The 16,228-nt window shown below is 39.3% G+C and overlaps 2 protein-coding genes across 2 annotated transcripts; one reads left to right on the forward strand and one right to left on the reverse strand.

Moving 5' to 3' along the window:
• Positions 1–1,033: 1,033 nt before the first annotated feature.
• xpnpep1 (X-prolyl aminopeptidase (aminopeptidase P) 1, soluble) lies at positions 1,034–11,800 on the forward strand. Its single transcript, XM_020084469.2, has 20 exons — positions 1,034–1,191; positions 2,293–2,417; positions 3,034–3,097; positions 4,060–4,164; positions 4,550–4,642; positions 5,049–5,192; positions 5,540–5,635; positions 6,689–6,770; positions 7,403–7,613; positions 8,049–8,138; positions 8,252–8,302; positions 8,627–8,685; positions 8,977–9,054; positions 9,165–9,236; positions 9,413–9,473; positions 9,639–9,708; positions 10,305–10,478; positions 10,905–10,981; positions 11,220–11,318; positions 11,527–11,800. The coding sequence occupies exons 2-20, from the start codon at positions 2,301–2,303 to the stop codon at positions 11,644–11,646; spliced, it is 1,863 nt and encodes a 620-aa protein (XP_019940028.2). The 5' UTR covers positions 1,034–1,191; positions 2,293–2,300; the 3' UTR covers positions 11,647–11,800.
• A 794-nt stretch (positions 11,801–12,594) lies between these two features.
• LOC138411204 (uncharacterized) lies at positions 12,595–14,389 on the reverse strand. Its single transcript, XM_069530593.1, has 3 exons — positions 14,181–14,389; positions 13,889–13,985; positions 12,595–13,078 (listed from the first exon to the last, which is right to left on the reverse strand). The coding sequence occupies exons 1-3, from the start codon at positions 14,314–14,316 to the stop codon at positions 12,742–12,744; spliced, it is 570 nt and encodes a 189-aa protein (XP_069386694.1). The 5' UTR covers positions 14,317–14,389; the 3' UTR covers positions 12,595–12,741.
• Between the last annotated feature and the right edge of the window lie 1,839 nt (positions 14,390–16,228).

Genomic DNA, 16,228 nt, shown 5'->3' on the forward strand with positions numbered 1-16,228 from the left:
TATATATTTTTACCTTGGATTAATATTCCCACACTAATATTCTGCTGTGTTTTTATTTTACACCTAGAATATTAATTGGAAGTATAATTTTGTACTTTGTATGCACTGTAACATAAAATAAGAATTATGGTTTATGATTCATCTTTTTTAATTGTCTTTGTATACAGTGAGAGTTTAAATCAGTTAAATTCACTTCAAACGTGAATACTTAAATCAGAGATATCTTATTTAAATATGATTATTTGATTTATTTTAAATGAATAATTAAATCCATTAGTTATCTTTTATATATGATTATTTTCTTTTATAAAATGATGTATGACCCATGTGTCATACATGACTGAATCAGTTATATATGTTTTCTTTATGATTATTTTCTTTATGTAAAGTGAATTATTAAATCAGTTAAGTATCTTTTATATAGGATTATTTGATTCATATAAAGTCCATGCAGTGAATGATTAAATCAGTAATGTATCTTTTATATAGGACTATTTGATTTACATAAAGTAATGATCCATGTAGTGAATGATTAAATCAGTAATGTATCTTTTATATAGGATTATTTAATTAATATAAAGTCCATGTAGTGAATGATTAAATCAGTAATGTATCTTTTATATAGGATTATTTGATTTATATAAAGTCCATGTAGTACTTGATTCCATCAGTAATGTATCTTTTATATAGGATTATTTAATTAATATAAAGTCCATGTAGTGAATGATTAAATCAGTAATGTATCTTTTATATAGGATTATTTGATTTATATAAAGTCCATGTAGTACTTGATTCCATCAGTAATGTATCTTTTATATAGGATTATTTAATTAATATAAAGTCCATGTAGTGAATGATTAAATCAGTAATGTATCTTTTATATAGGATTATTTGATTTATATAAAGTCCATGTAGTACTTGATTCCATCAGTAATGTATCTTTTATATAGGACTATTTGATTTATATAAAGTCCATGAATGGTTCCGCGTGGCTGCTCAGAAAAGGAGGCGTGTCTCGAGCGCTCCGCGTCTACTGGCAGAGGCTGCAGTCACGTGACCTGTGACGTCGGCGGTGACATGGCAGCCTCCTGTTTTGTAAATTAACACAAGGTCCAAGCTGGAGGAGCAGCCCCGCGTGTCTTCAGCCCTTTAACCCCGAGAGTCGCAGCTTTGACCAGGCGGAACCAGCGGGTGTGTATCCATCATTTCACGGGCTACACGTGGAGGGTCTTGGGGGGGTTTCAGCGGCTTGTGGAGCTCACGTCTCCCGGCGGTGCAGAGCGAGCTCGGGGTGATGTTGACGGTCTCCAGTCGAGGGGGAAGCGGATGCTCGTCTCACGCCTGCGCCTGCAGCGTGTTGTTCGGTCACTAAACTGAGTGAGGGCCGTCTTCATGGAGCTGAGAGGCGATTAAAAGCAGCGAGTAACTTCACACACATCCCACCGCCGAGCCACCACACCCACCGCTCAATGAATCAGTTGTTCATGCTCGGCCTGTTGACAACAATGTGTGAATAAAGAAAATGTCCGTCCACTTGTACAACCACCTGTAGTTTATTGAACATCTAGTAGAAGCAGCTGTGTAATGTTACTGTAGCTACTAAGCTAGCTAGTTGGTTAGATTGTGAACGTCCCAATTTCATCTGAAGCCAACTTGTAAACAACAATCGCATGTGGAGCGTTTAGCCAATGGGAGAGCTCATCGATGAGGATCTCTGCAATGTGATTGGTCGGTGTTACACCGCTGTACACAGGCTGCAGACTGTCACAGTGAATCCACTGCTCCGTGTCCCTCTCAGCTTAGTTTAAGGAGGTTATTGCTGTGGAAATACGCCATAAACCTACCCACTGGAGCTAATTACCACCTTCTTTTAATATTTAACCCTGGCTCCTCAGACAGTTGCTTCATCAACATGTTACAACAGGTTAAAGATCCAGGTGTGGACTGTGAGCTCCACGATAATAGTCTGCCAGTCAGTGTCCAGCTGCAGGCACCTGAAGTCAACATGGCTTCCCAGAAGTCAGGTAATCTGGATTATTAATGTGGGAATGTCTCTTTGCTTTTTGCTTAAACGGTTGATTTGTCTGTTATTGCATTTACTGCATTCGGAGCAAACAGATTATTTTCTAGTGACAAAACTGTCTGCAGCCTTTGAGATACTCCACATCATATGTTTTATTTTATATTAAGTACACTGCACCTATTTTAAGATAAAGTTTGGTATCAGGTGACATCAGCCTATTTGAAATGTACTATCATTTTAAATCATATCTCTCATCATCGTCCATACAGATACGGCCATGTCTCCAAAGATCACTGGAGAGCTGCTCAGGCAGCTTCGCCAAGCAATGAGGAATTGCAAATACTTCTCTGAGCCTATTCAGGCCTACATTGTTCCCTCTGGAGATGCCCACCAGGTAAGTGAGACCACACTCAACATAAGATAACTCTTAAAGGTTCATTGTGTAGAATTTAGTGACCTAGTGTGATCTAGTGATCTAGTGTTGAAGTTGCATGTTGCAGCTGAATACCCCTCACCTCACCCTTTCCTTCCAAACATGTAAGAGAACCTGTGGAAACCTTTAGTTGCCTTGAAAACTCAAAAGGTGTTCTCTTTGTCCAGTTTAGACCAATGTAAAACACATGGCAGCCTCCGTAGAGAGGACCCACTGTAAATATAAAGTATTTAAATACTACATTCAAAATCTACTAATCAAACCATTCACCTAAATCTTACACACTGAACCTTTGAATCAAAACAACGACATGTATGTATCATCTCTGTTGCTCCTCCTGTCTGTCTTAGTTCATGCATGTGTGTCAATTCACTTCTGATCGTCTTGTCTGACCTTTGCAATTAATTGTAGCCCTTTGCCCACCGCTCCTCCTTTTTCCCTCTTCAATGCACAAGATGTGGTGTGAGAAGAGCAGAGAAGGTGGCATTTAAAATGGCTGACTGGTTGATGGCCACTCCACGCTGATTGTTAATGAAGCTGATCTTTACCTGTCTCTCTCTGTCCCCGTGCCTCACAGAGTGAATACATCGCACCGTGTGACTGCAGACGTGAATTCATCTGTGGATTCAATGGCTCTGCAGGTAAATGTTGCAAGGGTGTGAGTTGAAATGAGCTCATAAGTGTAATACAATTTAGGATTTAAGTTGGAGAGTTGTGTAAGAAGCCAAGATCTAATTTCTGGTGTAGGTAATGTGATAAGGAAATGTGCAGATTCTGTCATGTTCACCCACTCAGGGTTAACCACCCACCTCCAAACACATCTCGTCTCATGTTCAGTTTAGTGGCAACAGTACATGACTTATGACGATGTTGGCGATAAAACACAGTGGGAACACTTCCCTGACACAAGTGCACTTTTATAAGGATAGAGGACTGTTGTTATGTTATAATTTTAGAAGTATGTGCTTCTTGGAGCGGATCACACAACTTTTGACCCCATGTCTTACTGATACCAATGACTAACATTGGAAATGCCTCTAATGCCATAAATGCCTGGGGGGGCAATGAAAAGTAAGCTAATCTATGTTCTGATTTGATACCACGTTAGATAAAACTAATATGATATAATATTAATAATATAATTTCCAATGTAACATCAGTTACACTATACTGCCACTGGCAAGTACTGTTTTTATAGTGGTTAAGAAGTGATTTCCGGTAGTGTAGCGTTAGCCAGAGCTAGCTAAAATGTCACCAATTTGGCGATATTTCACGCTGAAGTAAAACCATGACATGTGCAGTTTGCAAGTCTTCAGTTTAGAGGTTAAAATGAGCTGTTAAACTCCCTGATATAGGTTTTTTTTATGCATGGGTATTTGATCATACTTTGTATTAGCTCATATGCAAAGTCCAGATATCTGAATCATTATCAGGAAGGAAAAAGTGGAACATCTCTAGCACCAATACAACTGACACACCGGACATGTAAGAAACAGTAATACACCAGTGTTATTCGCAAATGTTTTTCATTCTTTCACATTCATCCATTGTACAAATAAGATCCAATGCATTTTTTAATGATGGGAAATTCTGTGATTTGTAGGTACGGCCATCGTCACGGAGCAGTATGCTGCGATGTGGACTGATGGGCGATATTTTCTTCAGGCCAGCCAGCAGATGGACAACAACTGGACCGTCATGAAGATGGGTAATGTCCCACTTGGTGTCTCTATTGCACATGATGAAAATGATAACTGCCTCAGTCAAGTTGACTTAGCTATAAATACAAACTGATTGTTGTTCTCATTTTAGAAGTTGTGCTTATGTTTGAGTTCAACTTTCATATTTTAAATATTTTAATTATAAATGACATTGGTCTTCAAACATAACACACTTCCTGAGCACTCTTTGCATCAAACTGGTTTCAGAGTAGTGATGATAAGATTTAAGAACAAGTGTCCCATGTTTTGCCCAGAAAAAGTGTTTCATTTATGTCTGCTTTGGGTGAAACAAATGTAATATTGTATGTTCTGCCTTGGCATGAATCAGGCTTGTAGTACATCTTTTTGTCTTTGGTGACATGTGACATATAGGACTGAAAGAGACGCCCTCTCAGGAGGACTGGCTGATCAGCGTCCTGCCAGAGAATTCCAAAGTGGGAGTAGATCCTTGGATCATCGCTGCTGGTAGGTTGTGGTCACATCTCCCTGAGGACAGTGGATTGGCAGTATTAGGCAGACATGACACACAGAACAATAAGAGCAGTGGGAGCACTGTGTTCTTCCTGGTATACTGCAGGAACTGTGTTCAGTGTATTTTACAATGTTTGGTAGGAAAATATCTATTTGCATACAGCACAGCTGATGGAATACAATAAACTGAACTCCACCTCCCTGCCCACTGCGACTGAGCATACAACCCAGTTCCTGTGCGTTTCCACCTTATCTAACTTTATTGCCAGCCATAGAAAATCCATGAGCTTCCCAACTGGTGCACTAATGCTGTGATTCACATTGCTTCTCTTGTCGTTCACAAAATGTTTTTAACCATAGTTTGTGCATTTGAACTCATTCCTCTGATGTTATGTTTCAGACCAGTGGAAGAATATGTCCAAGGCGCTGACCAGTGCAGGCCACTCCCTGGTGGCAGTGCAGGACAACCTGATCGATGCAGTTTGGACCGACCGTCCAAAAAGACCCAGCACGCAGCTCCGCACACTGGGATTAGAGTACACTGGTCTGTGCCCCTCTGCTTTATCACCTATATTACACACACGATTATTGTATTGTAGCTAATTAGGTTTGTTTAGGATAGATATTAAAAACATCAAAAATTAATGGAGATCTAACAAGAGCATTGGCACCATGTTTTTTATTCTTGTGGAATTCTGAATGATCTCAATTCTAGCAGATTTACTTCCTTTAACCTAGATTCTGTTTAATCCTGTCGGTCTTATCTTCTTTTTCATTTGTTTCAAAGCCAGACAAAACCAATTCTTCAGTTCCCTGCAACTATACTGTATGTGCATGATTTTGTAGAACCATGAATTCATTTACATGTCATGTTGATGCTTCTATTTGTAGGTTTGTCCTGGCAAGACAAGATCACCACTCTGCGAGCCAAGATGACTGATAGGAAAATCAACTGGATTGTTGCCACTGCATTGGACGAGATTGCATGTACGGTTAATTTTTCAGTATTACTTCGTAGTTTTTTTACTGCTGGCAATTATTAAGACAGTAATGAGTTGTTTTAGCCACTTGACTTACACCAACACTGTGTATATGTAGTAGCACAAGGTAACTAGGAACTTTAGTATTGTACCTACAATGGATATAACAAGTTTTCACAACTTTACTAAAATGGCAGGATTTAACCTGTTATGTCAACGGCAAAATCAAATAAACGTGCCCTTTTAACAATCCACTACTACAGTAACTGAGTAAATTAACTTTGTTACTGTCCATCTGGAAAATGCACAAATACGTTGTCAGCAATTAAGCCTTTAAAATGTTTAGAAGACTAACAAGTTTTTTTAATTTAACATTATATTTCAGTGATACCTCTTGAACCCACAGGTTCAAAATATCCAAATATTCCACTGGAGTAAAGACTCAGGGACTTGAGGCCAAACGGAACACAGACTGAAAATCCCTTGTGAGCACTCATTTGCAGAATTTATTGTTTTAGTATTTAGTAGTTTTTGGTTATTGGTGTAAAACTAGCAGCAGCTGTACCCTCTGTCACTTCTGTTACATAAGTCCGTTTTGATACACGATCACGATCCAAGGACCCAGGGATGCACGGGTGTCCCTCTCCATGTCTGTTTGAGCACCTCGTTCACTCTGCCTAATGAGCTCTTGTTTCTGATTGTTCGGTCTGAGAGCTTGTGTTAATTAGAGTGATGCTGATTTTGATTGTCATCAAGTAGCGTTTCGAGCAGAGAGTTTCAATGGGCAGTAAAATGAAGGAGATTTGCTGAGGCATCTACTGAGGAGGAGTGATGCTCTAATAATAACGTTGATATTCAACACCAAACGATGTGTTTGCAGGTTTGAGATGAGTCATAAAAATGGATTTTAAGGCAAATTGGGAAAGTCATGTGGCTAATTTAAATTGTAATGGCCATTAGGTGAATAAAACATTTTTCTTAATTATTTCTACATGTTACTTCTACACAAGTATTTTCTTCTAGTTAAAATGATATTTAAAATAATGTTTCCTTCTCTCAGGGCTTTTTAACCTCCGTGGTGCCGACATCGAGTACAACCCAGTTTTCTTTGCATATTCCATCGTGGGAATGAACACATTGAGGTAATGGGACATAACACAACATGACCGATCAGGGTTCTATTGATTGACATTCATGCTACCAACTGATGTGAAGGGCTTCAGGAATAAATTACGATGATGAATTTCAATAAAGCAATCAATATTTCAATTGACAGTTATTTATCTTTTTCTTTGGAAACATTCAAAATAAATGTTTGGATGTGTTTAAATCCCTGAGGATTGTGCGATAATTGTTTTTCTTTATTACTGCTCGGAATTTTTTAAATTAATTTTTAGACTGATAATTACCTTTTGAGTCTAAAATAAAGAAATACTAGTAAAGTACTGATTCTGCATAATTTGTAAGTAACAGGGTCTCATGTTTTTACATTTTACATATACTTTTTGAGATTAACTAAAAACTCTTTTATTTCATATAAATAATCTTAATTTTGTAACCACAGAAGATATACTACAGTATTTTATCATTTAATACATAACAATCTACTGGACAGCCGAAGCTCTTGGTCACAGGCTCTTTTGAGTTATGTTGAATAGTCAGTTAGAGGCAGCAGACATTAATGATAAATAATAAAAGATCTAACACAGATAACTCTATTCATTTATTCAAACCACTAAAACTTCGTCACCAACCGACCCCGTCCTCTCTGCAGGCTTTTCTTGGACCTAACCCGCCTCTCCGATCGCGCTCTGAGAGACCACCTGCAGCTGGACACTCCCAGCCAGCCTGAGCTGAGCATCCAGGTGTTCCCGTACGAGTCGGTCCACACCGAGCTCCAGGCCATCTGCGCGGCACTCGGCCCCAAGGAAAAAGTGTGGATCTGCGACAAGGCCAGCTGTGCTCTCACACAGGTCATCCCCAAGGTGAGAGAGCAGACTCATGAAGCAGCAGCATTCAGAAGAGCGTTCACAGCAGAGAATATAATAGCTTGACCGTGACTTGATTGTGTTTTCGTAATTCTTATGCTAAACTTCAAGAAACAAATGAAGAACTGCTGCATTTCAGATCTCATCAGTAGCCTCAAAGCTACTGAATTATTCTGTGGTTGTTTCCTGTTACTCTTTCAGATTTCTGTTAACAGTCTGCGCTTCAGTTTTTTGTGTGGGAAGACAGAGATGTATACTTTCACTTTCAAATAATATTAATGCCCATCTGACCTGTTCAAATGAGTGAAATGACAGAAAGGCTCTTTTTTAAATCATTTACAATATGCATCATTAAACCAGAGTTGTTTTATGAACCTCAACCTTTTCTTGTAACTACTTGCATCTGTAACGTTTCCTCTTGATCTATCTCAGGAGCACAGGACTCCGATTCCCTACACTCCACTCTGCCTCGCCAAGGCTGTGAAAAATACCACCGAGGTTCAAGGCATGAAAATTGCCCACGTAAGATTCTATAAACCTAAGATGTTTAGTGCATATTTGTTAATCTTTGATTTGGTTTATGACATCGAATGCAAAAAAAAAAATATCACCCTCTGCACTTTATTTCCCAACAGATCAAGGATGCAGTCGCTCTCTGTGAACTCTTTGCTTGGTTGGAAAAGGAGGTCAGTTTTAGATTCATGATGGAAATCAGTAGATTCCTCTTGTCTGTTTTCAAGGAAAATTAAAATGTACTGTTATAGATGTTTTTATTGATATAACAACAGTTTTCCACATTAATGATTAATGAATCAGAATTTTGATTCACCATTTTAAATATAACCGTATTTATTGTTTTGTATTCTTATAGCCTAGGCATACAAATCTTTTTTATTAACTGGAAAGTCACAGATTTCTGAGGTTGTCACCTAACTTTGCTCGTACTCGACCCATAGATTGTTTTTATGACTGCGATTGCGTGACTGACAGCGGCTATCATTGTTTTATAGATTCCTAAAGGCAACGTGACAGAAATCTCTGCTGCTGATAAGGCTGAAGAATTGCGCAGGTAGGTTTTTTCAAACTGATGTTTTACATGCTTTGGTAACAAGCTCATCAGGTTTATCTTGTCAGTTCTCAAACATAACAAGCTGCATCAAAATCTTCATTAGATAACAGATCCATTGGTCGCATTAGCTCTGATTGTGACTATTTTGGAGTTTTAGCCCCCTCTGCTGGACATGAAACAACATCTTTACTGAGGCTTTGTTCAGTTTATTTTACTTTCTCACGAAGCTGCTTTTAGAGTAATATTTTTTATATATTCATTCTGTTGACATCATGTGTGTGTCTTTTTCAGTCAACAGAAAGATTTTGTCGGCCTCAGTTTCCCCACAATCTCCAGTGTTGGTCCAAATGGAGCAATCATACATTACAGGTCAGTGGACAAAAGAAACATTTAAAAAAAATCTATATTTCCATTTATTATTGTTCTTTTGAAAATAGCTCACTAATCTTTTTTCCTTGACTTTTTCCTTTTTCCTTTAGACCACTGCCTGAAACCAACAGAACTCTCACCATGAATGAAGTTTACCTGATTGATTCTGGAGCTCAATATGTGTAAATAAGATATTTATACTACACAACAAATGCACTTAGACTAACCAGCCCTGTTTAGTATTAGACGTATTATCAGCTCCATTACTGTTAATACCAAGAACACAGACAACATAGTAATATCTCAGGTTCGTGTGCATGATTCCCTTACATTTGCATCCACATTGTGTCTTTGGCAGTGATGGAACCACAGACGTCACTCGCACCATGCACTTCGGGACACCATCTGCTTTTGAGAAGGTAAATTTGTGTGTTTGCAAATTAAATGTTATCTCACATTTGATTCACCAAATTTATCCCATTATGTAAAAATGTATCCACGAATCAGTGCTGTGTGAAATTGATCCTAAATGTGCATTCCACTTAGTTTTTAATATTGTGCCCTCTCTCCTTTATCCCCTGTAGGAATGCTTTACCTATGTACTGAAGGGACACATAGCTGTCAGTGCTGCTATTTTCCCCAATGGAACTAAAGGTGCCAGCCTGTGTATACCACTATGAAGAATTTTGTTGTTATATCAGAACATGTCAGATATACAGTATTTCTTGATTCGTTGTGTTGAATATTTTAAGTATTGTTTTAATCTCAGTTTCTAACAAAAACAAGACCTCTGTCAACATGTCATTCAAGAGTAATACAAGCGTCCTTTTTACAAGTTTGTATCTATTACTGTTACTCTCCGTGGACTGGACAATTTCCACCTCAAACATTCTTTAGAGAGGAGAGGACAGTGGGCTGTTTTCAAACCTCCAGCTAATATAATTAAACTTGCAGACGACCTTTTAATTCAAGCAGTCACATGAGGCCAATCATTTTAAAACATTGAAAACATGAGTTCAAGATACAGCGTGTCACAGAGGTTCAGGAAGCAGAGTAACAGAACAGCGTTACACATGTACAAAGATACTGTTTTTCATATCCAGGCAAAATGATGGTTCAATAATTTTATGCCATATAAATGTGAAAGAATTGAAAGGGTTCCTATTTTTATAAATATGTGTATATTGTATATCTGTATTATAGTTGATTACCACCTGATCTCGAATACGAAACCTCTGTGATCTTCTTAGGCCACCTGCTGGATTCGTTTGCCCGTGCAGCGCTGTGGGAGTCGGGGTTGGACTATCTTCACGGGACAGGCCATGGCGTTGGCTGCTTCCTCAACGTCCACGAGGGGCCCTGCGGCATCAGCTACAAGACCTTCGCTGATGAACCTCTGGAAGCCGGCATGATCGTCAGCGATGGTACAGCAGGTTTTTGAAGTAGTATTAGGAACCATTACCCAATATTTATTTTCACAATTTATATGCAAGTGTTGCCAAACATTTAGCCCATTATTTCAACTGACTGATTTGTTTGTTCTTCATTTCATTGATGTCACTGGTGACACAAGTGCAGGCTGTAATTTAATAATGCCTCACAAAAGTCTCAGTAGTGTCAGTGACTGCAGAGAGGAAGTGAAGAACAGGATACATGTGTACATTTTCTTATTAGGTGTGTATTTTCCTATAAGCAAATAAAAATTAAGCCCCTCTAATATTTCATTGAATGTTTGAAACGATTTTAGTCCTAGTGGAAGCAATAAACACCTCAACACAAAAACAGTGAATTTTTCGAAAACTTATCATATTTTCAATCTTCATCACATCTTGTCTTTCATTCTTTTCTAGAGCCTGGGTACTATGAAGATGGATCTTTCGGCATTCGTCTAGAGAACGTGGTTCTAGTTGTTCCGTCAAAGCCCAAAGTAAGTCTTTAAACTGAGAGCCAAATCAGAGGGGACTTCAAAAATATAGATCAGACTCTGATACTGAAGTATTTGATAATTCCTCTACTCAAACAGTAGTCAAAAAGGATTACTTATATAATAAGCACTATTTTAAAGCCATTATGCTTCATGAAGATCTTCTTTCCTGTTATATAAGTCAATAATAATAATATGCTGATAATGAAAATGTAATAAAAATGTTTTCGTTTGTGTGCAGTACAACTACAGAAACAGAGGAAGTCTGACATTTGAGCCCCTCACTCTGGTCCCTATCCAAGTCAAGATGATGAACACAGATCTGCTCACTCAGAAGGAGGTAAAGAATATCCAGCAAAAACACATTTTATTGGTAAAACACTTCAAATACAACAACACATTAAATGTAGCCTACTTAACATTGTGTCGGAGCAATAGGAGCAGTTTAGCTTAATATTACCTACATTAAAACCATTAATTATGGATTTGAATGTTTGATAATATTATTATATTATTCATGGTCTGATGTGCACTTCCCTGTGCTGCAGCGGGACTGGGTGAACGAGTACCACAGGAGGTGCCTGGAGGTGGTGGGAGCAGAGCTGGAGAGGCAGGGCAGGAGGGGGGCGCTGGAGTGGCTGGTCAGAGAGACCCAGCCAATCGTCTGAGGTCTGATCCAGTCACGTTGGGAAGGAGTGTGATGGATTGTTCTGAACTGATAATCGTTTGTATTTTTCATCTTTCTCTGTGTCTCACACTCGGCTTCTTTTTGTAAAGCACATTGTATCCGCAGTTTTATTAAAGATCAGTGAAACTAAAGAATCTATAGCTTGTCTTTACTACTCTGTCAGAAAAAGAACAGTTTTAAAAGAAGTATAAACATCCAGTGAGGTTACAAGGGGCTTTGTAGACAAAACAAAAAGTAGAAATAAAAATTTAAAATTATAAAGATAGCATTTATAAATACACACTATCCTAACATGCATTCAAACCCTAATATGTCATATACAAAATTATAGGGCCTCTTTGAAATAGCATAAATCCTTTACCTGATTTAACTATCTATTTAAGATATTCATCCACTTCTATCATCCCAAATTGTTATACTACTTTCTATTGGCTGAGCCTGTAAATCATTCACTTTATACAAACTACTGACGAGTAACTGTATCTGTGATGACTCTCAGTCATCCAGGTCAAGGCATCTTCAGGTTTTGTATGTTTGTGAATAGACAAACCAAGCATGTCAAGTTGTCTTTGTACACATGGTGAAGATGCTCATTTCTGTTTGTTTGTCAGCAGGATTACACAAAATCTACTCAGCCGATTTAATTGAAACTTAGTGGAAGGATGAAACAAGGAAAACCCAAATTGCTTGAATTTTTGTTATTAACACAAATCGTGTCTTTAAAACACTGGATTCTGCAATAATGTATAATTCATTGCATCTTTAAATTTTTATACTTTATACTTTTATACTTACTTTGGCCTTTTTGAATTAGTGGTCTCCGAGTGTATGCACAGATAATCCTCAGGACATTATGCGACTTCATATCTTAGACTTTACAAACCTCCAGAAAAGCCCCAGAAGACATTATATAACCACTTTCACATACGTATTAATCTCCCCATGACATATACATTTAACGTGTAAAATCTGTGGAGTGCCCCTTTAATGTGAGTCTCCTACAAATGGTGACTTCAGCTGCAGCCTGAAGACAAGTGTTTCTAACCAACCTCCCTCCTCCTAACCCCTCCACACTCTAAAGTTGCATGTAAAATATCGGAGGGTCCAGGATGACGCCACTGCCTGGATCGCTGGTGTACTCTTGGATCAACAGCGGCAGCGACAGTGCACATTTGTCCTCAGATCTCTGTGGGACTTTAATTTCCTCCTCTTCCTCCTCCTTCAGGCCCACAGGCAGTGGGTTACTGTAGATGTAATAGATCCTGGAGTTGTCCTTCGCTGCCTCCGGCTTCTTGAAGAAGGTCAGAGGGTTGAGAAAGCTGGTCGACCTCTTCACTGCTTTAACCGCCACGGGGTCGGCCGGCACCCCTCGGGTCACTGCGCTCTCATACACGTGGGCTCGCTTTGACTGCCTGATGAAGGAGATGGCACTAATTGGACAACTGAATTGAATGGAATTTCACATCGGTTTGTACTTTACAGCTGCTTTCAGACATGCACTGATAATCGACATCATCCGGAGCTGTATCCAAGCTGTATGTGAGAACTCTAATACCCAAGTGACAGCCTCCGGACCTTCTCCGGAGTTTCTCCCGCCAGCCCCCGAGTAAGAACTCAAAATAAAGTCCGACTGAGCCGATGTGAGGACAGAGCAGGAGATTCTCTGCAGGATTCACTGAGTAGGCTTGTTGATGATGTCTCTAACATGCGATTGAAAAATGAAAGAAACCAAAAGAAAACAAACATCTCAGGATGAAAAAGTGGAGCCACGCACATAGAGCTTTTGGCGATAAGGCCTGACACCGGTGTCGATGCGCTGTGGACAAAAACACCTCCCCATCAGGTTGAATATGTTGCATCCTGCCTCTGCCTGCTGCACCACAACTCACTTGAATGCTCCAGAGATTTTACTGCTGTTGTGACTCTCCTCCTGTTTTTTTTCATGTGCGAAAGACAAACTGTCAATCCAATTGTCCAGAAATGATCCAGAAATGATCCGGATCATGTCTGAAAACAGCTTATCTTAATTCACAGAAGAGTTATTATAGAGTCATTATAAAAAAAAACATCTTTCTCTGACAACATATACATCAGCTCACAGGATATGATGGAGCTATCCTAATTTTAAACCAGGGGATGAACCTACATAGAAACGTCTATTACAAGTGACAAAGTGATGGTGCAAATTCTGAAAGCATCAAACCATGGAGTGTGATGTTCACCTGGTGCGGTTGTAGCAGGCAGTGATGCAGTACAGGCCGGTGATGGTGAGGATACACAAGGCCAGACCGATGAGGACAATATTAAACACTTTGAATTCTAGAGAAAAGAGAAAAACACCAATGTTTCACTCAGAAGAACTCAAACATAGTAAGTTCAGACAAACTGTATGATGAGACTCAAACAATGTTGAAGACTAGTGAGCAATGACTACGCTTAAGTAGAAAACAGCAAGACACTGATAATCTCTTGTGTTCACACTGTCTGTAAAAGTGAAATGAGAACACAACACACCAAACACTGCTGTGTCCATGTCCTCGTCATGCAGACCCAAAGCGGTGGTCCCGTTCAGGAGGCTGTCCGCCGTCATGGCTCGGTCCTGTTGGGCTCCGCTCATGTCGCTGCCATTGGCATCCCCCAAAAAAAACATGTACTGAAGGCCCTGGAGCTCCGAGCCTCTTCTCACTGCTCTCAATAGAAACTCGGGCCCATGTGACTCGAGCAGCTCGACTCAGTTGCTGCGGAGACACCCCCTCTTTTGTCACCCCCCAGAGTAGCACAGCACCCCCCTCGTCTCCCCTTCTCCCTCCCCGCTAGTCCCCTTGTTTACTGCTCATTATTCTGTGCAGCTTTTTTGGATGGGTGGGGGGGTTGTTTGGGCCTTTCATACTCTTGGTAATAAGCGCTGAGTGGTGACCCAAAACCACAGAGTTTGCAGGCTTTCAGCTGAGACCACCAAGGAAACAAAGAGGAATTCATATGTGGTTTTAAGGTGAACCTGTCGAACAGCATCTGTCGAAAGTGTCCTGTAAAAAAAGTATGTAAAGATTTGTTACCTTCAGTAATCAGATTACATTTTATGTATGCGCCCTTTCCCCCTTAACACTTAAACAAGTTTACCCATGAGCTGCAAAATAACAATGTAAAACTAAGACCTGATCATAGCCAGTGCAATTTGTGGCTTATGACCTTTAAAGCAAAGCATGTCCACCTATACCTAGACCTATAGCTGCATATAAACCACTCAACTGAACTAACATATGAAGCTGTAAAACTACAACATCATAAAATATACCCATGATTAGAAAAATCTAGAAGAAACAGACTAAGAGACAAACTGACTGAAAGATTGGGACGCCCTTATTTTAGATCAATCCCAGATAATAATCAACGAATCACGTGTGGTCATGTCTGCTCTGTTGTTAAACGTGTTGTTGTCTGGGTGTTTGGAGGAGAGGGCTACACTGAACCAAATCCCACACACCAGAAAACCAGGACCACCTCCACAAGATGATATTTTCAGAGCCTCCACAACCAAAGCCAGTAAAACAGCAACAAAGAAATCATTCTGCTTTCCCCCCCGATGTCTCGCTTCACCCCACAGCACCATGGGAGATATTATGCAATTAGTTGAGAATCTAATTAAAAGTTTTGTTTTTTTGTTGGACGAGACGAGCGGCTCTATAGAGTGAACTTGGAGGGAATTTAATTCTGAGCGACCTTTGTGTCCCACTAGAAGTGTTTGGGAGGAGTTAGCATACAGGATGATTCACTATGTGGGCTATAAGTTCAGATAAGAGGAGGAGAGTCCATTCAGAACACTTCTGCCATGCCATCATGATAAAGACATGATTTTTGTGCAAAGAAGAATATTCATTATTTACTTTACTTTTTCAAGATGGTTATGTTTTTGCCCATGTCTGTTAATGTGTTTATTTGTCAGCAGGACTGAAAAAAAACGATTCCCATTAAACTTGGTGAAAGGTGGGACATGGGCCAAGAAAGAAATCATTTCTTTCACTTTTTTTTAACATCGAACAATGAAACAGTCTTCTTCCACTCTCGGCTTATTGGCAGGTGGCAACCAACGTTAAGAACGTCTTAAACATAATATCATAGACATAATCAATAAAGCATAGAACTAATTCAAAGGCATGTTCGTCTTCACAGGCAAAACACAATGTTTTGTTCGCCAGAAACAACACAAGTGTACAAATTCTCTAAAAACCTTAAAAATAATAAATGTTGAGTCTCTCTCTGTTTTAGGATCTGCTTCCTGATGCTGCACACTGGTTTTATTTATGATGTGGTTGTGAGTAATAGGTTGAGTGAAAATTACTTTAATTGGGAGAAATACTGTAATGATCTGTGAGTTATAGGACCAAGTGGACAATCACAGTCTTGAGCTGTCTCCACCTTTCACACATTACTTTAAACAAACATTTCTAACAGCTTTTCAATACAGAAAACTCCAGGTCTAAGTATTTACTACTTTAATAACTGCAACATACAACTAGTGTCACTTCAGTCTATAATCCTCCACTAGGTGTCAGTACTCGCCT

This window comes from Paralichthys olivaceus, chromosome 8 (assembly GCF_024713975.1).
Source record: "Paralichthys olivaceus isolate ysfri-2021 chromosome 8, ASM2471397v2, whole genome shotgun sequence".
Classification (NCBI taxonomy): Eukaryota; Metazoa; Chordata; class Actinopteri; order Pleuronectiformes; family Paralichthyidae; genus Paralichthys; species Paralichthys olivaceus.